The sequence below is a fragment of the Apodemus sylvaticus genome, chromosome 6, assembly GCF_947179515.1.
Source record: "Apodemus sylvaticus chromosome 6, mApoSyl1.1, whole genome shotgun sequence".
Taxonomy (NCBI): Eukaryota; Metazoa; Chordata; class Mammalia; order Rodentia; family Muridae; genus Apodemus; species Apodemus sylvaticus.
Genome location: NC_067477.1, coordinates 35,112,730 through 35,137,406, shown reverse-complemented (window position 1 = coordinate 35,137,406; position 24,677 = coordinate 35,112,730). Strand labels below are relative to the sequence as shown.

The 24,677-nt window shown below is 42.9% G+C and overlaps 2 protein-coding genes across 2 annotated transcripts in view; both read right to left on the bottom strand.

Annotated features, from left to right (window-relative positions):
* Positions 1–1,034: 1,034 nt before the first annotated feature.
* On the bottom strand, positions 1,035–19,887 carry Noxred1 (NADP dependent oxidoreductase domain containing 1). The gene is made up of 7 exons (XM_052185336.1): positions 18,472–19,887; positions 15,753–15,924; positions 9,980–10,179; positions 6,397–6,577; positions 5,694–5,845; positions 4,429–4,651; positions 1,035–1,283 (listed from the first exon to the last, which is right to left on the bottom strand). Exons 2-7 carry the CDS (start codon positions 15,905–15,907, stop codon positions 1,094–1,096), a joined length of 1,101 nt encoding a protein of 366 aa, XP_052041296.1. The 5' UTR covers positions 15,908–15,924; positions 18,472–19,887; the 3' UTR covers positions 1,035–1,093.
* A 106-nt stretch (positions 19,888–19,993) lies between these two features.
* Vipas39 (VPS33B interacting protein, apical-basolateral polarity regulator, spe-39 homolog) overlaps positions 19,994–24,677 on the bottom strand; it is a 28,218-nt gene continuing 23,534 nt past the window's right edge. The window contains exons 17-20 of the mRNA XM_052185328.1: positions 23,419–23,505; positions 22,650–22,739; positions 22,159–22,263; positions 19,994–20,918 (exon numbers count right to left, since the gene is read on the bottom strand). Of these exons, the coding sequence (XP_052041288.1) occupies positions 20,898–20,918; positions 22,159–22,263; positions 22,650–22,739; positions 23,419–23,505 (303 nt within the window). The 3' untranslated portion in view covers positions 19,994–20,897. The remainder of the gene's footprint in view (positions 20,919–22,158; positions 22,264–22,649; positions 22,740–23,418; positions 23,506–24,677) is intronic.

Below are 24,677 nucleotides of genomic sequence, written 5' to 3'. Positions count from 1 at the left end.
GTACATGTGTGTTTATGCCTGTTAGTGAAACAAACGTACACTATTAAAAACTATTTTGTAAAAGGTTTGTTTTTTGTTTTGTTTAAGATTTAGTGGAAGTGCCAGGTTGTTCTCTTTTTGTTTGTATCTGTTTTGTTGTTGTTGTTATTGTTTTTGTTTTTTTCAAGACAGGGTTTCTCTGTGTAGCCCTGGCTGTCCTGGAACTCACTCTGAAGACCAGGCTGGCCTCGAACTCAGAAATCTACCTGCCTCTGCCTCCCAAGTGCTGGGATTAAAGGCGTGCGCCACCACTGCTCAGCCTGTATCTGTCTGTTTTAAGATGGTCTCACCTGAGGCCCGAGACAGGCCTGGAACTTGCCATCTTCCCGTTGCAGACCCCTGGCACCAGGTCTGTAGATCTGTGTCACCACAATCAACTCTAGTTGGTTCCTGTTGCTGTTGGGACTGGTGATTTGTTTTGTTTCTTTCATGGTTTTTCTGTGACGTGGTCTCCTGTGATCAAGGCTGGCCTTAAACTCTCTGTGTAGCTAAGGATAATCTTCAGTGTCCAATGCTCCTGCCTCTACCTCCTAAGTGCTAGGATTGAAAGCAAGTGCCATGTCACCAAATTTATGGGATGCTAACAAATAAAAACACACAGTTCTGAGCATCTTACACAAGCACTCCACACCAGTGAGCTACATATTTACCAGTATTATTTCTATAATTTTTATGGGTTTTAATGGTTTAAATGTGGATAGCTGTAAATAACCATCCTAGAAGAGTCAAACTAAATAACTAAAACAAGCATGAATTAATCATAATTCAACTATGATTGCTCACCCAACATTTACTTATCTATCCAGAAAAAGTTGGAGAATCAAACTTTATCATTTTCCAGGAGAAGAAGCTATGGTGTTTGATTGTCTAATTATGGCATAACTGCTTGGATTTAGCATGTCGAAGACAATGAGCTTGTCTTAACAAGGCCTTTGGGAGAAGCAGCGGACTAGATTGTTTCTGAGAACTAGAATCACCCAAGAGGACTGATGTACAGAGGAGGATCTCAGTTTTATTCTTCACCCAGGTGTCAAACAGAATTCATGGCTCTCCGTCATTCGTCGTCTTCTAGGGGTTGAATAACTGTGGAAATATAAGGCAGTTCTTCTTCGCTTATGGAGAGGTCAAATGATTCACAATACAGAAGACTAATATGGTCCTGAAGAGAACGAGTGGCTGAGATGTGCTGGCTAAAGGGAGTTTCCTTGGTTTGTACAGTTGTCAGATCAAACCAGGGGAAAGGCCTAGGTGGGAAAAAAAAGAGATAACATTACTTTCTTCAAGTCTGTTTAATACATACAACTTAGGTGTAAAAAAAAAAAAAAACCAGATGGAGGCAAGAACCTCTGAACTTGACTATATAACTATAGAGATTTCTAGATGTGTAAAGTAAAAAAGAACAGCAATGGTGGAGCTGTATGGACTGAGCACAGAAGATGTTTTACATGTATGTGTGTGACATAATATATACATATATGCTTATATATTATATATACTTGTATGTTTTATATATGCTTACATATGATTTATATAAATCATATATATACATCAAGTAAACTGATAGGCATATATATATATATATATATATATATATATATATATATATATCACAGGTAATCGATAGATGATAGATAGATAGATAGACAGACCAAAAGACAGATAATACCAGAAGAAGAAGAGAGTAAGGAGCAGAATACTTGAAATAATGATTGAAAGTTTCCACATATTAATATATATCAAGCTATAGGTCTGGGTGGCAAGCTAAGAAAACCAAGCAGGATAAATGCCAATAATAAAATGACTAAAAAAGCTACACCCAGACACATTCTAAAGCTACAGGAAATCACCAATTATAACCAATTATACTGATGCCCTAAAATTTAATACTTTAATATAAATCTAGAACATGCATAAGATCTATACAGGGAAAGCAGAACTCTGGTGAAAGAAACCAAACAACCAAACAAGCAGAGAAATTTCATTTTCGTGGATAAGAAGACTGTCAGGATGTCAATTCTCCTCCACTTGATTTGTAGATTCAGTGTAGTCCCAGTCAAAGTCCCAGCATGTTATATCGGATAGTGACAAATTGATTCTAAAGTTAATGTAGGAAACCAGACACTCACACTAGCCAACTCTGTGGAAAGAGAGGGGTGGAGTCAGACCAGTACTGCCCAGTTTAAGATGCATTATAAAGCTGTAGTGATCAAACTGCAAGAGCAGACACCTACATCAACCAGACAGAACAGAGCACGAAGAAATGACCCAAGCAGTTGCAGTTAGTTGCCCTGACAAAGGGCACTCAAGCCACTAAATAGTCACATGAAAATGGCAAACTAAAGGGAGAGCTGATGCCCTTCACAAAAGTTGAGTGGAAAGTGTGTCACAGACTTAAATGCAAAATACAAAATGGGAAAACTAAAAGATAACAGGAAGAAACCTAGATTACCCTGGGCTTGGCCTTGACTGTCATCAGGCTAACTTGCTCTCTCTTTGAGGCATTGTCTCAAACTGGCAGTCACTGCCTCAGTCTAACGCTGGCATACAGGCGTGTGCTACCACACCCCACCAGCAGAGACTCTTTATTTTACCATAACATTATACTTTCCATGGGCTGTCACCAAATACCTGACATCACCAGATAAAGAGGAGAAAATGAGCTGGTGAGATGGCTCGTCAGTTAAAGCACTTGCTCCCCAAAGAGTAAAGGCTAGAGTCTGGATCCCCAGAAGTTATGCAAATTCCAGTTGGGTGTGCTGACAGCGCTGTAGTTCTAGCCTCTGAAAGTCGAGGCAGGAGTCACCAGAGCAAGATGGCTACCTAGACCAGCCCCATCATGATCTCCAGCTTTAATGAAGAGTAAAGACAGAAGTCAACGATGATTCCTGACATCAGTTTCAGACTTGCACATGTGTACACACAAACACACGCACACATGGAAACACACAGATGCAAACACACATGTGCAAACGAAGAAGAAGAAGAAGAAGAAGAAGAAGAAGAAGAAGAAGAAGAAGAAGAAGAAGAAGAAGAAGAAGAAGAAGAAGAAGAAGAAAGCAGAGGAGGAAGAAAAAAAGAAGAGGAAAGAGGAGAAGAAAAAAAAAAAAAGGCCAGCAAGATGACCAAGCAGGTGAAAGCACTTGCTACAGAAGCCTCATCCCAGAAGAAAAAGCCAGTTCCCACTAGTTGCTCAATGACCTCCTCATATATGCACACATCTCACACACAGAACAATAAAATCGTTTTTTTTTTATAAAAAAGGAATAGATTTATTTGGGCTCAAAGTGTCAAAGGTTTCCATCCATCGGTTTTTTTTTTGTTCCTTTGAGTCTGGGACTATGTTGAGGCAGAACATGGAGGTGCACCTCCTTGTGTCAGAAAGCAGAGCCAGAAACTAACTGCCTGTGCTCTCAAAGGCCAGCTTTCTGCTGTGACCTTCGGTTTATCCAATGGTACTGCCCACATTCCGGACAGGTTTCTCCCCTTATTTAATTATCTCTGGAAATCCCATCACAGACACACTTGAAAGAGTGCTCTACCATCCCGGGAGTGGTTTAGCCCAACCAATCAGGATGGATCACCTGCCACTCACATGAAAGGGAGGCTCCATGAAAGAGAGACTGAGCTAAACATAGTTAAAATGAGAATGTTCTGTTACAGATGTGGTGTGGTGGAATATGCCTGTAACCCCGCAGGGGGAGGCAGATAAGAGGATTGGTGCGGGTTCAAGGCCAGCCTAAACCTGCTGAGTTCTGGACCAGATAGGGACAGACTACAATTAAACGAGGGCTGGAGAGATGACTCAGTGGTTAAGAGCAATGACTGCCCTTACAGAGGTCCTGAGTTCAATTCCTAGCAACCACATGGTGGCTCACAACCCTCTGTAATGGGATCCAATGCCCTCTTCTGGTGTGTCTGAAGACAGTGACAGTGTAATCATATGCATAAAATAAACAAAGAAAGCGCAAAAAGAAAACCCGAGACAAGGAGAAAACCGTGAAAGGATGAAAGGAAAGCATGTGTGAGGTAGACGAGAGGGCTCAACAGGTAAAGGAGCTTGTGGCCAAGCTGACAATCTGACTTTGATCCCAGAATCCACATGGTGAAGAGTACCTGACTCCTATAGGCTTATCTCTGTTCTCCATAAGTCCCTTCACAAAGAAATGTTTTTTAAAAGAATCTGTTACCTGGGCAGTGGTGCTGTAGGCCTTTAATCCCAGCACTTGGGAGGCAGAGGCAGGCAGATCTCTGGGTTTAAAGCCAGCCTGATCTACAGAGTGAGTTCCAGGATAGCTGGGCTACACAGAGAAACCCTGTCTCATAAACAAACAAACAGCATAGGTTAAAACAAAACTGTGAGACAGATTCAGATGTTTGACACTTCTTTACCTTTTATGGTACAAGTTCCTGACGTAGCTTTTGTTCATGAAATCTGTTAACTGAAATTTGGGGCAGGATGCTGGGTCTGTCTTGCAGCTTTCTAAGTGCACAGAGAGAAGCACTTTGTTTAGAAGCTTCAGCACCTGGGAGTGAAACACGCTCTGAGCCGTACAGACGTTGATGAGGGCATAGCACAGCCCCTCCAGCCACTTGACGTTGAGGATGACTCCCCCTGGACAGAAGGAGGGTCACAGTGAGCACAGCGGGGGGGGGGGGGGGGGGGGGGGTAAGTGGGGGGGGTAAGTTGCAGGGAACCCAGAAGAAACCCAGACTGTGACTGTGAAGCCCCTTCTCCTCTCTCTCTCTCTCTCTCTCTCTCTCTCTCTCTTTCTTTCTTTTTCCTGGAACTTACTCTGTAGACCAAGCTGGCCTCGAACTCAGAAATCTGCCTCTGCCTCCCAAGTGCTGGGATTAAAGGTGTGTGCCACCATTGCCACCTTTTCTCCTAATTGGTTGTCGATGTGACAGGAGACGAAGTGACACTCTTTACTCCTTGACGAAGAGGCCCATTTGCCCTTTCACAGCACATCCTGTGTTGATCACAGCAAAGGGGAGCAGAATGGACTAAGGCAGTGCTAAGGACAGAAGGCTCGCACAAAGGCCCCTGCCCACAGCGGGAAGGAACTAGGGAATACTGCAAGATTAAAGGGAACCCTGACCCCCCCCCCCTTTTTTTTGTCCCAGACATTGCATTCTCCTGGGTTTTGTTGTTGTTGCTTTGTTTTTTGTTTTGTTGTTTTTCTTGGTTTGGTTTTGGTTGGTTTGGGTCTTGTATTTTGATATAGGTTCACATGTAGCTTTAGCTGCCCTCAAACTGGTTATATAGCTGAAGAATCTCAATACCCTGATTCTCCTGTCTCCTCCTCTCCAATGCTGGAGTTAGAGGCATGAACCCCAAGCCCAGCTCATTCTCTTGCTCACATAAACTATTTTCCCTGGTTGTTTCTAGCCTAGACTTAAGGATCCAAAAATTAGGCTCCTTCCGTGCTGCCTAAGAAGGGTTGCTTTTTCCTACTAAGCTCTTTGCATTCCAAACTCCAATGACTAAGAATGTATCTGCTTTGTGCTTTACACACACACACATACACACACACACATACAGAGAGAGAGAGAGACAGAGAGAGTCTGAGACAGAGAGAGAGAGAAAGAGAGAGAGAGTTATAGAAGGCAACTATCAAAAGAATTTCAGAAATAGTTAACAGTTGTGTCATTACCGAGATTATTGTAGGGGCAGGTACCCCGGATAATCGTCGTATCTTTGAGAGTAGTTGGGACCTCCTCATTCTCTCCCCAGATGTTGTCAAATTCCTCAACAAACTGGTACTGGGGCCGCAAGATATTGGTGTGGTTCAGTAAACTTTTCAGCCTGGAAGCCACAAAGATAGGGTGAACAGACTGGAATAAGTGACTCTCCAATCTACTGCATCTGAATCCGGGCAGACCGCAGGCCCTGCCCTGCAAGCCACTGCTCCGCCAACAGGATGTGGGCCCACCGTGTGCTCAGGGCACTGATTAATTAGGTTGTTCAGCCATTCACCTAATATTTACGGAATGTTATCACGTGCCTAGCTCTTGGCTAGATGCAAGAGTACAAAAAAAATAAAAAAATAAAAAAATAAAAAAAAAACAATGTTTGATGTGTATTTTTAGTAGCTTTTCATGTTGTTCTCTGGTGTTTTCTCATTGATGCCCCAAGTGAGAATGGAATACTGGGAAACAACAGACCATCAACATTTTAGACAGGGAAAATCATCCCGGTCCTGAGTGTTGTTTGTGTAAAACTGGAGGGAGATAGAACTAGAAAGGCTGGTGGGTCTTTCCACAGGTCAAGCTGCTTCCTCCTCTTTACTGAGAAGGACTAACTCCAAGAGGTAGCGCTATGAGTTCTGTTTGTTCTTTCTCATCCTGACAAGATACCTGGGTAGCGGAATGGCGGATACAAAGCTGTACACGGTGCAGGACTTCTCGAGTTTGGATTGAATTTCTAGGCAGATGTTAGGCAGCTGGGCCGGCAGACAGCAGAGGAACAACACTTTGGCCCAGCTTGCCACAGCAGCGTTGTCATAGACGCACCGGATACCTTGTTTCCGTAACTCAACTGGGAGGGAGAAAGAACACATGAATGCAAAGAAGTCTGACCTGCACAGCAGCTGTGAGGAGAAGATGGCGGTAATTGTGTTTCTTGTAAGCAACCTAAGTCACGTTGCCACAGAAACCAGACGCTGGTACCTGGAAGCCTCAGTGAACTATGCAGAGAAGCCCCACCCCACCCTCAACCCCTTTGCAAAAGCAGCTGGCGCCAAAGGGACAGAGCTTGGCTTATTATGTGTTTCCTGTTGTCTTGATTTTAGAACAAATACTGGGTGGGTTTATTTTTTATTTCCTAATGTGAGCTAGAAAAAGAATCTCTAAGAAGCATTCTGGTTCGGTTTACTGAAGAGTTAGCACCTGCCAGATACTCTACACAGCGCTTTCCGAGTGTTGTTTAAGGGACGCTCACAAGGAGCTTCTTGCTTCTGAGGATAGTTCCTGTAATTAAAGATGAGCAAAGTGAGGCTTCAGGATGCTATGTGGCTCACTGAAAGTTACATAGCTCACTGTCTTTAGTGAGTGGGTAAAGTCAGAAGCATGAGAGAATGTGTCACAGAAACCGGGAGGAATCGGGGAAGGTTTAACCGTTTTTGTAATATGTTCATAACAAGAGTAAGATATTCATAAGTGTAAAGACAAAAGTCTCTGTGTATGTGATAACTTGTACAACTGCTTTAAACACACAGATGCTTAATTATTTAATTATCATTATTAGAATCTGTATTTTCAAAAGTAAGGGTTTAAAATGTATACTTCCATCTGGTATGCTTTAAGTATTACTGAAAAACATGTGAAAGATATCAGAGAGGTATATGCCTTCTCAGGACAAGCTGAAAAACTTGTGAAAGATATCAGAGAGGTATATGCCTTCTCAGGACAAGATGAAGATCGGTTAGGGAACGGGCAGCCATCAGTCTTTGATATGCATGTGACCGTGATTCTCAGCCTGTGGGTCGTGACCCTTTGGGGGTATCAAACAACCCTTTTACAGGGGTCAAATATCAGATATCCTGCATATCAGATATTTACACTTTGATTCATAACAGTAGCAAACAGTAGTAGCTATGAAGTAGCAACAAAAATAGTTTTACTGTTGGGGGTCACAAGGAAGGCTGAGAACCGCTGATACAAAAGCTGACGGCGATTATTGCTGTTCCCTTGCACTGTGCATAGAGGGCTTGTGCAGCTAGAAACCAATTTGGTTTTGTTTTTTAGGGTTTTTTTGTTTGTTTGTTTGTTTTGTTTTTGTCATTGTTGTTGGGTTTTTTTGTTTGTTTTGGGGGTTTTTTGGTTGTTGTTGTTTTGGGGTTTTTTTTTGAGACAAGGTTTCTCTCGGTAGCCCTGGCTGTCCTGGAAGTCACTCTGTACACCAGGCTGGCCTCAAACTAAGAAATTTAACTGTCTCAGCCTCCTGAGTGATGGGAAACCGGGCATGTGCCACCACCTTCTCGCTTGGAATCTTATCTCTAATGTGCATATAATAGGAATGTAACATGAGTTTAAAAATCACCTTTTTGACTGGACGTGGTGGTGCAAGCCTGTAATCACAGCACTTGAGAGGCAGAGGCAAGAGGATTTCTGAGTTCGAGGCCAGCCTGGTCTACAGAGTGAGTTCTAGGACAGCCAGGACCACACAGAGAAACCCTGTCTTGAAAAACCAAAAAATCACCTTTTTGTAATAAGATTAATCTTTCAAAGAAATAAATATTAAATCCTGAGAAGAAAATAAAGGGAGGGGGGCTGGAGAGATGGCTCAGAGGTTAAGAGCACTGACTGCTCTTCTGAAGGTCCTGAGTTCAAATCCCAGCAACCACATGGTGGCTTACAACCATCCTTAACAAGATCTGATGCCCTCTTCTGGAGTATCTGAAGATAGTTACAGTGTACTTACATATAATAAATAAATCTTAAAAAAAAAAAAAAAAGAAAAGAAAAGAAAGGGGGGAAAAGCCGGGCAGTAGTGGCACACGCCTTTAATCCCAGCACTTGGGAGGCAGAGGCAGGTGGATTTCTGAGTTCGAGGCCAGCCTGGTCTACAGAGTGAGTTCCAGGACACCCAGGACTACACAGAGAAACCCTGTCTCTAAAACACAAAACAAAAAAAGGGGGGGGGAAGGGAGGAGCACAAAGCACTCACAGCTGCAGCTGTGCCCCATCTTCTCTCCAGAATGCCCAGACACTGGGGACAGCAAGCACACCCCATAAGGTCACACACACCAGGGAGAGAGTGCTCTCAAAGCCCACCTGGGCAGTGAAAAGGCTTAAAAATCGTTGTTATGTTAAGTGATAGAAAATGCACTTCCAATGAATCAGGTATAAAGCCAGTATACAATATACTCCAAGAAAAGGGGTTAAGGGATGACAATAGGCTGGGTAAGAAGCGTACAGGTGGTTAGTCTTCCTTCTTCCAAGGGTAATTTTTCTACTGTATGCATACTGCTTTGCACTGTTATTTTGCATTTTATTGTAGAGTAATTTACATGCAGAATGGTACCACATGGAATTCTGAAGTATCCATCTTGAATAGTTTTAACAAGGGCATACGTTCATGTAGCCCATAGCTCGATTCTCAACCTTCCTAATGATGCGACCCTTTAATGCAGTTCTTCATGTTTTGGTGACCCCAACCATAAAATTTATCATTATTGTTGTTGTTGTTGTTATATATTTTTTGGTTTTTCAAAACAGGGTTTCTCTGTGTAATAGCCCTGGTTGTCCTGGAACTCACTTTGTAGACCACTCTGGCCTTAAACTCACAGGGATCCACCTCTCTCTGCCTCCCAAGTGCAGGGATTAAAAGCATGTGCTACCATATCTGGCCATAAAATTATTTTTGTTGCTATTTCCTAACTGTAATTTTGCTACTGTCATGAACTGTAAGTATCTGTGTTTTCTGATGGCCTTAGGCAACTCGTATAAAAGGGTCATTTGACACACCCAAAGGGATTATGACCTACAAGTTGAGAACCACTCTCCCAGATGCAAAATATTTCCTTCTCCCCAGAGTGTTCTTTGGGCTGCTTCTTCACTCCATTTCCTCAAAAGCAATCACTATTCTTGTTTCTATCACATTGGTCAATACCTAGAATCACTGTAAATATTTTTGTACTCAAATGACATTTTTAAAAATATAAGGCTGAATGTAAATATTTGGTAATTTTTTTTCTAGACTAATATTCCAGTTAGATTTGAATACTATATGAACCCAACTCCCCTCCACATCTCCATATCTCATACCCAGAAAGATACTTTGCACCAAGGAGGGACAGCTATAATAAGTGGAGAAAAGACATCTTAACCAACAAGTTTATACCTGAGGGCCAGCCAGCAGGGAACCCTGCTTGAAGGCACCTTTTGAGACGGCTTTGTTAACTCTATGCAGCCCCACACCCACTGTTCAGGTCCTCACCCAGCGAGTCTGGCCTCCTAGTGGAGATCTGCAGGTTCTCAGGAGGGACAGGGACGACTTTCAGCAGTACATTAGTCAGCTGCTTTCCAAGGTGGCCACATCCAATGATGCCCACGGTTAGCTTCTCATCCTCCATAGCGGCGGCATCAAACGATACAGTCCGGGGATGTATTGTGCGTGGCAGTTCCTGCAGTAATTTGCTGGAGAATGAACAGACACACATAAATGCACGTACGTACGTACGTATGTACGTGCGTGCCATAGTTTTCTGTAGCAGTGTGTCAGGTTCTTTAATTTTTTTCCAAGGGGAACCTGATGTCAACATACTACTTAAGAAATGAGGCATCTGGGTAGGAAGCTGTTTCTGTGGCCCTACCAGGGAAGAAAAGCTTTGTCCTGAAAAAGTACATTCCTTTTCCAAGGGGCCAAAGCTGGACGGAAAGGTTGTTGTTTGTTTCTTACGTTTTCCTGGATCCTTATACACGAAGTCTGCACAGCTCGCACTTGGCTGACTCTAAGCATCACTGCGGCTGTTGTGCATCAGACGGTTATGTATGGCACACTGTGCACTAACTTTCTGGACTTTTTGGTCTGTGTTTTGTCAGCTAGAGTGCATAATCACTGACGTAAGTACACAGTATATTTGAGTCTGTGCATATTGCTGTGTAACAGATATCTAGGCCCTTTGCATCCTTGCAAAACAGACACTTTATTCCTGAACAGCTTGCTCCCCCTCTGCACATCTGGCAGTTACCATCTTCACTGTTCATTGTCTAGCTGCTTTAGCTGCACCGTATAAAGTGGAATCATGCAGCATTATCATTTTGCAGGTACAATGGAGTCCCCAAGCTTCAACCAATTCTTACCTTAACAAATTTCCTTCTTGAGGCCTAATAGTAATATTCCATTGTATGTAAATAAAACAGTTTGTGCTGTAAAGAGTCTCATGTAGCCCAGGCTAGCCTTAAGTTTCTGGTTTCCCTACCTCTGCTTTCTGAGTGCTGAGATTACAGGTATGAGACACCGCTCTTGACAGACATGACACAGGGGTTTATCCATTCTATTAGTGGTTTGTCTTGTTACTGTGATACCCAGTGAAAGTGTCTTAAGGGTCTTAGCTACTTCTCTATTGCTGTGCCAATAGAGAAATAGAAGAAAGGATTTGATTTGGAGCTCATGGTTCAGGAGGATTAGAGTGCAGTGTTATCACAGTGGGGAGCTTGGCAGCGGAAGGCAAACAGGCCCTGGAGCAGCTGCTGAGACAAAGAGAGCTAACCAGGGAAGCTTGAGTCTTTTGAAATCTCAAAGCCCACCCAGTGACACCTTCTCCAGCAAGGCCACACCACCTAATCCTTCTCAAACAGTTCCACCAACTGGAGGCCAAACATTCAAACGTATGAGCCTATAGGGGCCATTCTCATTCAGATCACAAGGTTGTTTCCCCCCCCACAGTTGGGTGTATAGTCCCCATCATGGTGAAGAACTTTTGGAGACAGGAGCTTGCGGAGGCTGTCACATTGTGTTTACAGTCGGTAGTCAGAGTGATGAGTGCTAGTGCACAGCTCACTTTCTTGTTTTTATCCCTCCTGGGTCCAGCCCCTGGAATGGCACCACTCACAGTAAAATTGAGTCTTCCCACCACAATCGACCTAATCTAGATAATCTATATTATTCTTGGTCCTGTCAAATTCATAATAGGTATGAAAAATAGCTCACTGTAGCTGTGATTAGCATTTTCATGGTAGTTGCCAATACTGAGCATCCTTTCATATACTTGTTGGTCATTTCTATATATTTTTGAAGGAGTCTTAGGTTAAAAATCAGGTTATTAGCCAGGTGGTGGTGGCACACACCTGTAATCCCAGCACTCTGGGAGGCAGAGGCAGGCAGATTTCTGAGTTCGAGGCCAGACTGGTCTACAGAGTGAGTTCCAGGACAGCCAGGGCTAAACAGAGGAAACCCTGTCTTGAAAAAACCAAAAAATCAAAAAACAAAAACAAAAACAAAAACAACCCCCCCCCAAAAAAACCAAAAACAAATCAGGTTATTGACTATTGCTGAGTTGCCAGAGGCCTTTATATATACTGATTTTGTTTTGTTTTTCAAGACAAGGACTCTCTGTGTAGCTCTGGCTGTTCTGGAACTATGTAGACCAGTCTGGCCCTGAACTCACAGACATCCACCTGCTTCTGCCTTCTGAGTACTAGAAATAAAGGCATGTGCCACCACTGCCCATTTCTTTCTAAAAACCTAATTGCCTCGGTTGTGACTCCCGGGACTATATTGTATAGAGGTGCTGAACATGGGGATCCTTGTCTTGTTTCTGGTTTTCAGTATTCAGCTTTGAATATAATGCCCCCTTGGGCTTTCTATATATGGCTGTGAGTACACAGAAGTAATCTATCTCCAGCTGGTGACTATTGTGATCCTGGCAAAATACAGACTTTTGTTACTAAGTTTTCTGCATTGGCTGAAATCATGTGACCTTCATATTTCCTTCAGTTAATGTGATGTTGCAAAAGGGTCTCTAGGCAGAAAGTCAGAAATCAGAGACTGTGACTAACTCTTCCGTTACACTATCTCCTCCTCATTTTACACAAAATGAGGGAAAGCCACTCTCCATGTCATGTAAATAGAAAAGAAAGAAATTTCACCTTTCTGATGTTCTCCTGGATTTTAAAAATCACCATAAACAACAAAACTCCTGAGCATGTGCAGTTCGCTAATACTCTTTCCTGGGAACCTTCCACTGCTGGTACTCAATGAATAAAGGAAAATTGACACATTGTGTAAGTCCTATGGCTTCAAATCACTAATAAATTTTGTATCAGGGTTCTCTAAAGGAACAGAACTGATAAAGTATGTGTGTGTGTGTGCACATGCATGCGTGAATGTGTGCACATGTGTGACTTATTGGACTAGTTTACAGAACATGGTCTTGGTAGTCCAACAATGGCTGTCTCATAACAGAAAGGCTGAGAATTTAACAGCTACTCAGTCCATGAGGAGATATCCATGAGATCTCTCCACAGTCCAATCAGACACTGGAGAGGATTTCTGCTGAGGTCTTAGGTCTACATCGGAATCCTAAAGAAGTTGGACTTAAATACTGGCAACAGCACCAGGATAAACAAATTAAGAATGAGAGCAATCAGACAAAACCCTCTTCTGGGTTCTTCTTTGAGCACGGCCACCAGGTGTGGTCCAGGTGTAGGATGGGTCTTCCTGCTTCAAATCATTTGATTAGGATAATTCCTCATAAAAATGCCCAGCAGACAACCAAGATTAGCCATCTCCTGTATGTTATAATGAAAATGGTAAGCTGGAAGGCACAGTAGTACATCTCCGGAAAGAGTATATAAGTTAAGTATAATAAAAGGTGGACCTAGTCCAATGATTTGCATAAACATTTCCCTCTTGTTGATATCTTAAGTCTATAAGGAACAGCAGGGCAACAGCTCCCAGTGTGGTCCCCATACACTTTCTCAAGTACTTCATCTTTCAAAAAAAAATCTTTGCTTCTTAATCTTTTGTCTACATGTATAAATTATTTCGTTATTGAAAGCAAAAACCTGGATCTTACCTCAGTCAACCTTCCATACATCAATGTATTACACACTGATTTTTGCATATTGAAACATCCTTGCATCCCAGGAATAAATTCTACTTGTTCGTGGTACATAATCTTTTTTCCTATTATTTATTTATTGGTCCATTCTATCTATCTACCTACCTATCTACCTATTAATCAATCAACTGGTTTTCTGAGATGGGGTAACAACTCTGGCTGTCCTGGAGCTCTCTCTGTAGAACTTAGATCTGTAGACTCACAGAGATCCACCTGCTTCCATCTCCTGAGTGCTGGGATTAAAGAGACGTGCCATCACTGCTGAGCAGTACATAATCTTTTTAATGTAATTTTAGCTAACAAATATTTTGTTGAAGATTCTCACATCAATATCCAACCATGAAGGATACTGGTTGGTACCTTTCTCACAGTATCCTTGATTTCAGTAATAAGGTAATGCTATCTCTAAAATAAGTTTGAAAATGTTCCCTCCTCTTTAACTTTTTTGCTAGAGTTTGAAAGAAATTGTTAAAGCTGGGCAGTGGTGGCGCATGCCTGTAATCCCAGTACTTGGGAGGCAGAGGCAGGCAGATTTCTGAGTTCGAGGCCAGCCTGGACTATAGAGTAAGTTCCAGGACAGCCAGGGCTACACAGAGAAACCCTGTCTCCAAAAAACCAAAAAACAAAACAAAACCAACAAAAAAGGAATTGTTAATTTTTTTCATGTGTGCCGCATGTGCAGAATGTGTGTGTGTGTGTGTGTGTGTGTACTGCATATACAGATGCTTGTTTGCGCACCAAGGTAGTTGTTGGGTATCTGAGACCACAAAGCCCAACCCCAGAGACCCAACAAAGCCACACCTACAAGACCTTATCTTCTAATAATGCCATTTCCTGTGAGCCTATTGGGTTCATTATCATTCAATCACCATATTGTCTATGACTCTAGAAAGCAGAGATAATGGGCAGGCTGCCAGGCACACTTGTATTTTACATTTACTAGATTGTGAGGGATCTGAACTCATAGCCCAGCAGTACTTCACTTGCCAAATCATCTTCCTGGGCCGAAATTGTTAATTCTTCAAGGTTTAAGCTATCTGGTTGACTTTCTTGGTTGGGAGGTTTTGATTACCAGTTAAATTTCCTTAATGGTTAAAGGTCTGTTCATTCATATATGTGTGTGTGTGTGTGTGTGTACATACATACATATATGTATGTATACATATGTATATATATATGTATATATATGTATTTGCCTTTATGATTAGTCTTTACAAGTGTTAAGATTTTCTAATGCTTTTATGTTTGGCAATCTTTTGGCAATCCTTTCCTGAGCCGCTGGCTGTCACAGCTTCTTTTCCATGTCTGATTGTTACTTGGTTTATTTCTTCTTAGTTTAGATAAGGGTTTGTCAGTTTTGTTTATGTTTCTAGTTTTTTAAGATTTTATTTAGAGTGCTTTGTTTGCATGTATGCCTGCATGGCAGAAGGCATCCCAATATAAATGATTGTTAGCCACAATGTGGTTGCTGGGAATTGAACTCAAAACCTCTGAAAGACCAGGCAGTGCTCTTAACCACTGAGCCACCTCTTTAGCCCCTTGTTGATGTTCTGTCTTGGTTTTTTTTTTTTGTTTGTTTGTTTCGTTTTTGTTTTTGTTTTTGAGATAGTGTTTCTCTGTGTAGCTGTGTCTATCCTAGAATTCCTCTGTAGACCAGATTAGCCTTGAATTTAGAAATCCACCTGCCTCTGCCTCCCAAGTGTTGGGATTAAAGGCAGGAGAGCTACCACTACCTGGCCCAATAGTCTTGGTTTCAAGCAAGCTATCTGGAATATAGGAATAGCAATGTCCCACGTGGCTTTCCTGTTAGTTAGGCCAATCTCTGAAGAAGTAACTGCCTCTCTTTGAAGTAACAGGCCAATAATAAACTGTCGTTAGTGTTGTGGAAGGAAGGCAAGCTGGCTTTGGGAGAGTAAATGCATGAATAAATGAATGAAATAAATCACCCAGTCCTCTTAGTAGAGATCACACTAGTCCAACTTTACTATGTATACACAAGTATGGATTTTGCTGGTCATTTCAGGCCAGAAGTGACAGAATGTAGACAACCCCCCCACCACCACCACCATACTGCACCTCCAATATAAAAAGTGCAAGTCCCTTGGGTTCCGAGCAGTGATGCTTGTCTCTCTTCAAGGAGCTTACCTTAAAGCAAAGAACAATTTGCAAAAGAAGGCTGCATGGGCACAGCCCTTGATCATCAATCCCCGATATCGGCCCTGTAAATACAGCCAGTACCGTTCTTCCTCTGGAATCCCAAACTCAAACTTCAGAGACTCAAGGTCATCTAGCATTTCCATTTCCAAAGCACCAATTCCTGCAGTAACAGATACCAAACAATATGACTCCCTGTTCTGGACAGCAGGGGTTCAGGCAGAGTGCTTAAATATGGTGGTGTGTGTGACTAGCTCATGAGTCCCCATGGTGGTGTGTTTCTGCACCATTCTCCTTCCAGAATCTGAACTTGTTGGAATGGGGTCACAGAGGTTTCCTAAATTACTCCTTATCACTATCCTGGATTCATGAAATCTAAAATGGAATTCACAGTAATATTTATCTGGTGCTGATTATAGGTACATTTTCAGCAGGAGTTAAGAGAGTAACAGGTTTCAGGGGTTTTCTCAGCTGGGAGCTTTTCCCTTCTATTGCTTGAACTTCGGAAATATTGTTGATCACACAGGATCTCATTTCATGGGAAACCTCCATTTTCAGTAAACTATGCTCCCTGCAGGGTAGAAAAGAGCTCAATCTGGGTATCCCTGACCCTTTATCTACATGGGCACTCTGAGCCTAGAAACTAAGTCTAGACATACACAACCCCATCTATATGCCTCTCTCACTAGTCATGCTATACTCCTCAAGATCTCTGGTCTGGGCAGGTGGAAACTACATAAGGAAGGAGCCACCAAAAGAGCTGTCATTAAGCTCCTTAGCAACTAGTTCATTCTAGTCTCTGGTCTTAAAAAAAGGGGGGCAAGACGTGCCTGCAAACTTCCCTGGCCTGGATGCCAGAAGGACATGGTGCCTTTCACTGCAGGAATGCTAAGCCAGGCCAGGGTGGGACTTGTTTTTCCTACAGAATTCTGTTGCAGATTTCTGTATTCTCTTGCAGATGGGAGTATCGTCTAGATCTTAGCACGGCTTTAAAATAGAAATTGACAGAACCCATGAGATGGTAAGTGGGTAAAGGTGCTTTACAAGCAAGCTTAGTGACCTGGGTTCAATCCAAAACCCACCTAAAGGTGGTACATAAATGATGCTGTTATGTGCTCTCTCTCTCTCTCTCTCTCTCTCTCTCTCTCTCTCTCTCTCTTACACACACACACACACACACACACACACACACACACACACACACACACACACCCATAACAATAAACCCAATTATTTAATGTTTCCCCCCAGTACCTAGAACTGAACCAGGACCTGTGCATGCTGGGCAATACTGCCAGTCCCTCTCTGAGATAGTGACTCATTCAATATGATCCCCTTGATTCAGTATCCTATGAAGCTGAGATATCAGAGCTGTACCACTCAAAAGGAAGCTTGTGGTGCTGAGGGCTGAATCCAAAGCCTTGCAGTGGCCAGGCAAGCACTCTGCCTCGAGGTTACTCTACTATAGCCCTTTGTACTACCCTTTCTCTTTACACTCAATAATCAGTCTTGTAGCAATTGAGGCTGGAATCAAAGTTTAAAGCTACTCAGTTTCTACATCTCTTCAGGTTAACAAAAAGGTGGTGAATTCATCTCACATAAAATTATTTGAAAATGAACGATTCAGTAGTACGTTCAGAATGCTGTATGACTCTCATTTTTTTCTCTAAGATTTATTTAATTTATATGAGTACACTGTAGTTGTCTTCAGACATACCAGAAGAGGGCATCAGATCATATTACAGATGGCTGTGAGCCACCATGTGGTTGCTGGGAATTGAACTCAAGACCAGAGAAGCAGTGTCTTAGGGTTTTACTGCTGTGAACAGATATCATGACCAAGGCAACACTTATAAGGACAATGTTTAGCTGGGGCTGGCTTACAGGTTCAGAGCTTCAGTCCATTATCATCAAGGCAGGAGCATCGCAGCATCCAGGCAGGTATGGTACAGGAAGAGCTGAGAGTTCTACATCTCATTCCAAAGGCAAACAGGAGGAGATGGGCTCCCAGGCAGCTAGGACAAGGGTCTTAAAGCCCATACCCACAGTGACACACCTATTTCAACAAGGCCTTACCTACTAGTGCCACTCCTTGGGCAAGCACACACAGACCATCACAAGCAGTTAGTGCTCTAAGCCAATGACCCCTCTCTCCAGCTCTGATTATCTCAATTTTTATACCCACAGAAAGAAATCCTATTTGCATTAAGCAGTGACTCCCCATTCCTCTGTACTTCCAACCTCCTGGAAACGCTGTTGATTCCAACATACAGATTTACATATTTCACATCATTCATAAAAATGAATGGTACAATCGTCACCTTTTATGCTTGGCTTCTCTAGTCCCCTTACAGGAATGGACACAGCAGGATGTCACATTCTACTCTTGCAAGTGGTGTTTCCTCTTCTAAAGGAAAGAGGAACTCAAAACCTTCCAGACCTGCATGACTAATACAGCATCCTGCAGACATCAATTTTAGACACATATTTGTACATTCTCATAAAAACAGGGATTCGCTATTACAGCTTTGTATCACAGCAACATGATTATGTTGGAACCAAACATGGAAACCAAAATGCTTTCTGGAATCCCTTCCTTGTATGTTTCTGGCTAGAGAGAACCACAAGAGCTGTTGTGAACAATCCAGAATGTCAAAATGAAATAGCAACCAATTCCTGTTTTGGGTTGCAATGCCACATCATTACTTACCTGGTTGGCTGCCTTGCTGTAGTTCAGCAGCTAGACCTGTGACTGCTCCACCTGTTCCTGACCTTCCTTTAGGGGCTCACTCCTGGGCCAGATCATATTCAATCCCATGACAAAGACCACCAACTGCTCCTGCAATATATTACTCTACTGAGATTACAGGCATGCATCCTAGCTTGTAACTGTGCTGGGTGGTTTTATGTAAACTTGACACAAGTTAGAGGTATCTGAAGGGAGGGAACCGTACGATTCAGCTATAAGGCATTTTTTAAAATAAGTGATTGATGGGAGATGGCCAGTCCATTGTGGGTGGTGCTGTCCCTGGGTTGATGGTCCTTGGTTCTAGTAGCAGGCTGAGCAAGTCATGAGGAACAAACCAGCAAGTGACCTGTGCTTCTGCATCAGCCTCTAGGTTCCTGTCATTTGAATTCCTGTCCTGACTTCATTGATGAACAGAGATATGGAAGTATAATCTAAATAAATCCTTTCCTTCCCAATTTGCTTTGGTCATGGTGTTTCATCACAATAGTAGCCCTAAGACAGTAACTCTCAGTTCTAGCCAAGCCTGTGTCCCTCACTTTATAGCAATCTTCTCTCTCTCACCTCTCTTCCTGAAAAATTCAGTCTATCACCAGACACAAAAGTAAAGGCTTTATTCAGACTGTTAGCCACCATCTTGACTCAGGTCAAATCCCTGTAACAAAGTATACCAGGAGTTTGGATAGCCACCTGCACCCCCAGTGGTTCTGCTTCTCCACTAAGTCTGATACAGTAACAAATTAACCCATTTCTTCAACAGTGAGAAATGACTCTGAGGAAAGTAATCAAGTATGAGGCTCCCTGGAATTGCAGATGACTGCAAAATCCAAGAGATTCTTTAAAATAGAGATCTTTAACATCTGTATGCATAGTGTGTACATACAGACATGTGAAGGTCAAAAGACAATTTATGAGTCAGTTCTCAATTTCTACCATGGTGGTAGCAAGCCATGAACCCATCCCTAAAGCAGGATTAAACACTGGTGTTGCTAATGTTTTTAGCAGGATAATTCTTGCTGTGGGGACCTGTCCTGTGTACAACAGTATATTTACCAACATACTCCTAAGTTTGGCAGTTAAGTATCTTCAGACATTGTCAAATGATTCCTGCAGCTCAGACTGCCTCTAGCTAAGTAGAGTCTTAGCCTAGAACATGATAAGTGCTGGGTATATTACCTGCTTTCCTTCCCCTCCATCCACTTGTCACAGTGTGTAGAACGCCACGGTTACAGACTCCAGTTCTGCTTTTCTACAGATGAAGATGGGTCCACAGAATAAGGGTCCTCTCCCTAGCACTGGTTTGTCAGCAAGATTGCTGAGGCAAGAACTCAGGTGTTCTGTGTCTTGGCCTAGTGCTATTAACCATGTCCTCCTGCCTTGCTGGGACACTGTGACACTATAATGTGAGGCAATGACAGGCTGCTGACAGTCAGAGGTGCATTTACGTCATCATTACGGACTAAGTAACCAGATGGGGAAGAGGAGGCACCAAGAACGCAACAGTTTTATTAGGAGTGTAGGCATGTTGGGAAAATCCGGTTCAGGGAGGCACAGGGCAGAATGGAGTATTGGTCAAGTGCCCAGCAGGCTAACAGGGCCTCTACAGAGATATCTAAGTGGAAGCACTACCACAGTAGCGCAGGTGCTACTTGTGGCTGCTTCTGGTGAAATAATTTTTGCCTAAAAGAAGAGCGTTCCAGCACTGGTGAATGGGAATTCCATGTAAGACTGTGTTTGCCACAGAAGCAGAGGACATGTTGAAGCAGATGGCTCACCACCCAGGCAGTGTTCCTCACACGTCCCCACACAGAGTTGACAGGGACAACAGGTGGATACTGGCTGAAGGTACACAATGTCTAGGAAGTGTCTGTCATCGAACTTGGGTCTGGATTCCAGCAGGTTCTGAGAAATACTGATATCCCTTCCTGAGGCTCCTGGAGAGTCAGTTTAGTTCTGACTCCCTTAGAGCAGAGATGCCCATGTCCAACACCAGATTCTGGGGAGTAACAGCTGAAAGGACACAGGAATGTCACAACCATCCTGAGACACCTGTGGCTGTTAGTCCAGATGCACTTCTGGAGTGGTCACTTTTCTCTGATCACGAGACATCTTATCCAGGATGGGCTCCTACCTGTCCACAAGCACCGGTGCAGAGCACCTTTCTTGAGAGACAAAGCCTTTAGCTACTGGCCTGTGGATAATGTCCCCTGGACAGATCAGTCTCAAGATAGATGTGCTCAAAGGCTGGTTTCTGTCCCCAAACCAGCAGGCTCTGCCTGTGAACGTCAGGCTCACGTGGTAGAATGCTGTGACTCTCCCAAGAAGAGAGTTCTGTTTTCATAGGCAGAAAAAGTAAGACGTGAGGCAGGTTTCAAGGTAGCAAAGGACCTTTAGTTCTTCCATCGAATTTGCTGTGAAAAAAAAAAGGCAGAAAAAAGGAAGGTTCGATCAGTTGTCATATACGATTACAGTAAGGGACAGGAAATGCAAATAAGAATTGAACTGGGAGCTGGGAGCTTCTTTTGTCTGTTTGGGCCAGGGTGTCTCCATGCAGCCCAGTCTAGCCTGGAACTCAACATTAGTCCAGGCTAACCTCAAACCCCTAATCTCCCTACCTTAACCTCCAAGAGTGAGGGAATGTGACATGCACTAGCAAAGAATTATTTTTTAACTCTGTGCGAGTACAGAGGTCAGCCTTATGCAGCAGATGCTATCAACCTTATTTTTTCAAACAGTTCTTTTACTAGCCTGGAACTTACCAATTAGGCTGGGCTGACCAGTGAGCCCCAGGGATCTCCTGCCTCTGCCTCCCTAGTGCTGGGAATTCAAGCACATACCATGGTGCCCAGCCTTTATGTGGGTGCTCGGGCCCAACTCACACCCTTGTGTATACATGGCAAGGCCTTTTTTGATTAACCATCACCCTAGCCTGGAGAAGATGTTTCATTTTAGTATGTGGGAGTTCATTTATTCAGAGAAAGATTAAATACCTGCTCTGTATCTTACAGAACGCCAGATCTGGCTTTACTCTCCTTAGTGATAGGATTCACTAGCATCAGGTGACTAAGCACAGGCATCAAACACATAGCATTACGTTCTGTGCTAATGAAAAGCTCAGTGATTTCATACAGAGAACCACGACTTCCGAAATAGGGAATTCTATGTCACTCTTTTCTTACTTCCAGTAGGCATGTCACAGCCATGTTACAGCCATGTCCTAGAGGGATCATACGCCTGCCTACTGAGCCTCTCTCATGTGCTGTCATTCCTGAGCTCTACTAGGTGTAACGATCAGTGCACCACAGTTAGGCTCCACGCTGAGGTCTTCATATCTCACTTCAGCATTTTTTAACTCTGTGTGTGTGTGTGTGTGTGTGTGTGTGTGTATAGATGCATATGGGCAAAGGACAGATCAACCTCATGGATCAGATGCTCTCTACCTTGTTTTTTGAAACAGGGTCTCTTACTATCCTGGAACTTGCCAAGTCTCAAAAGTGACTTCTGCTGTTCAAAACTAGTACTTTGTTCCTCAACCCACAGGTGAGTCTTGTATCCAAGTGGCTCAGCTGAGTGCATCCACCTAGGTCTTGGGAGCATACACTTGATGCTACTTTGTGAATGTTCTCCTAGGCTGACTGGAGGGTAATTTACCGAGCTGCTGAGAATGACGTCGATTTTCTCTTCCTCAGCAGATCCTTTATCTACTTTGCTCCTATATGCAAGCAACTGCTGACGATCCTTCAGGTCTCGGCAAGTCTGTAGAAAAAAACAATTAAATTCCTGCCCAGCCTTCTCTATAAGGAACACACTCTTGTTGCCACTGATTCTTTGTCCCTGAGCTCAAGAAAAAGACAGCAGATGAGAGTAAGATAATTCCTATAAAGCACCCATAGAACCCCATGCCAGAGAGACGGTTACAGAGCTTATTCAGGTCTAATGACTTCAAAAATCTAAAAGCTGAGAATTAAGTCAGGAGCCTGGGAAAACATTACAGAAGTGTTGGTCTCCAAACTAATTCTTGCCAGACTATTCTGTCTATTCAGTCAAAGCCGCTGGAAGCATTTCAGGATCTGGGCAAAAGGTTGGATCTCTGACTCCTCACCCAGGACCAAACTCAGGGTTCCCACTTCTTGGAGACTCACATCAATGACAACATCATGGCACTTGAACTTAGTAGCTAAGTTCAACTTTGTATCCACATCTTCCACCAGATTGACATATTCTTGCAATATCTGTAGGAAAAAGGTACTCTGATTAATGGTAAAAATACAAGGCTCTCTGGGTAGAAAATGTAAGTTCTAAACAAGGAAGAATTCAACATCCAATATCTGCAAAGCCATTATGAACTTCAGTTTTGCAGTGGGAACTGGAGTGATGATGCTCAGTAGCACTTCCCTGCTACCTCCGGAGAAAAGGGAAGAGCAGTCCTCCTTACCTTGCAGTCAGACCCACAGGCCATGGTGCTCTAGCGATTGATGGCCCAGGGGATGCTGACTGCTCCTGGGCCTACAGGGAACTCTTCTGGATCATCTCAACAGTACATAGTTCTCTATACGGCTAAGCACAGTAGCTGCTCCTCAAAGAGCGTCTGAAATTACTTTGTTCCTCCCTGCCCTTTTCTATCTCAGGTCCACATAGCCAGTGCCACCAATAAGAACATGAGAATAGGGCTGGTGAGATGGCTCAATGGTTAAGGGCATTGACTGCTTTTCCGAAGGTCCTGAGTTCAAATCCCAGCAACCACATGATAGTTCACAATCATCCATAATGAGATCTGATGACCTCTTCTGGTGTGTCCGAAGACAGCTACAGTGTACGTACATATAATAAATAAATAAATCTTAAAAAAAAAAAAAAAAGAACATAAGGATAGCCCACAGCCCACCACTAGCTCTTTTTCAGAGCCATTACCTGGACAGGGGCACTGTTCTTGTGCAAAATTTCCACAACTCGATGGAAGCCAATGGGTGCTCTCTTCTTGGTGTAACCCAACCAGTTCTGAAAGAAAGGGCAGCGATAGGTGGGCCAGACATCAGTAACACCCTGGCCTCACCTCACGTGTGGTTCAGTCACATCAGAGAAGCATGGTAGACAGACAGGAAGAGGTGAGGGGTAGAGAGACTGCAAGAGATCAATTGTTTTAGAAAAGCCAAGGAATGTAGTGGGTAGGAAAGAGTAAGACTTAGAAAATAAATAAGGCCTTTGGTCTTGACAATAATGCATGGAAAACATTCTGTGAAATGTTCTAAACCGGATAAGTAATGAATAACAGAGACATCATAAGTTTGTAAGTACAAAAAAAAATTCTACTTCTCCATCTTTCCACAATATGTAATTGTTTATGTGTAAACCTATACAGTAGGATCTGGGAGGCTACTGACAACAGGACTTTCCCTGAGGTTGGAAAACGGAGACAGTGTGGACTGAACCTCTTCTTAAGTGGTCTGTGCTGGGCACGGAGGCTTTGTGCACGCTGCCTATGCACCCCAGGACCACTGAGCACAGCCCTTGCCCTCTGTCTTATACATTTAGACACTTTTGTATACAGTGTTCAATTTCTCTATGAACCTGTTTTGCTTTAGTAGTTAATATAACTAATTGATAAGTAAGAAGAAAAATGAGAAAATTCTCAAGTCTAGAATAAAAAATATATTTAGATTTTAAACCAACTTGTATGGAACCACAAAAGATCTCAACTAACCAAACCAATCCTGAGAAAGAAAACAATGTGTGTACATGCATGCGTGTGCACACACACACATACACATAACAGGGGATGATGTAGGATGGATGCTATTAGTTTGAATTATAGTAATCACTCCATTATATAAACCAAAATTCAGGGCTGGAGAGATGGCTCAGCCGGTAAGAACACTGACTGCTCTTCCGAAGTTCAGTTCCCAGCAACCATATCGTGGCTCACAACCATCTGAGATCTGACACCCTCTTCTGGTGCATCTGAAGACAGCTATAGTGTACGCACATATAATAATAAATAAATAAATAAATGTGTGTATGTATGTATGTATGTATGTATGTATGTATGTGTATGTATGTGTGTACACACACACACACATACACCAAAATTCCTATATTGAATCCCAATAAATTAAATGTAAAATTAAAATATATAAATATAAAAATTAAAAACAAGGGCTAGGCCGGGCGGT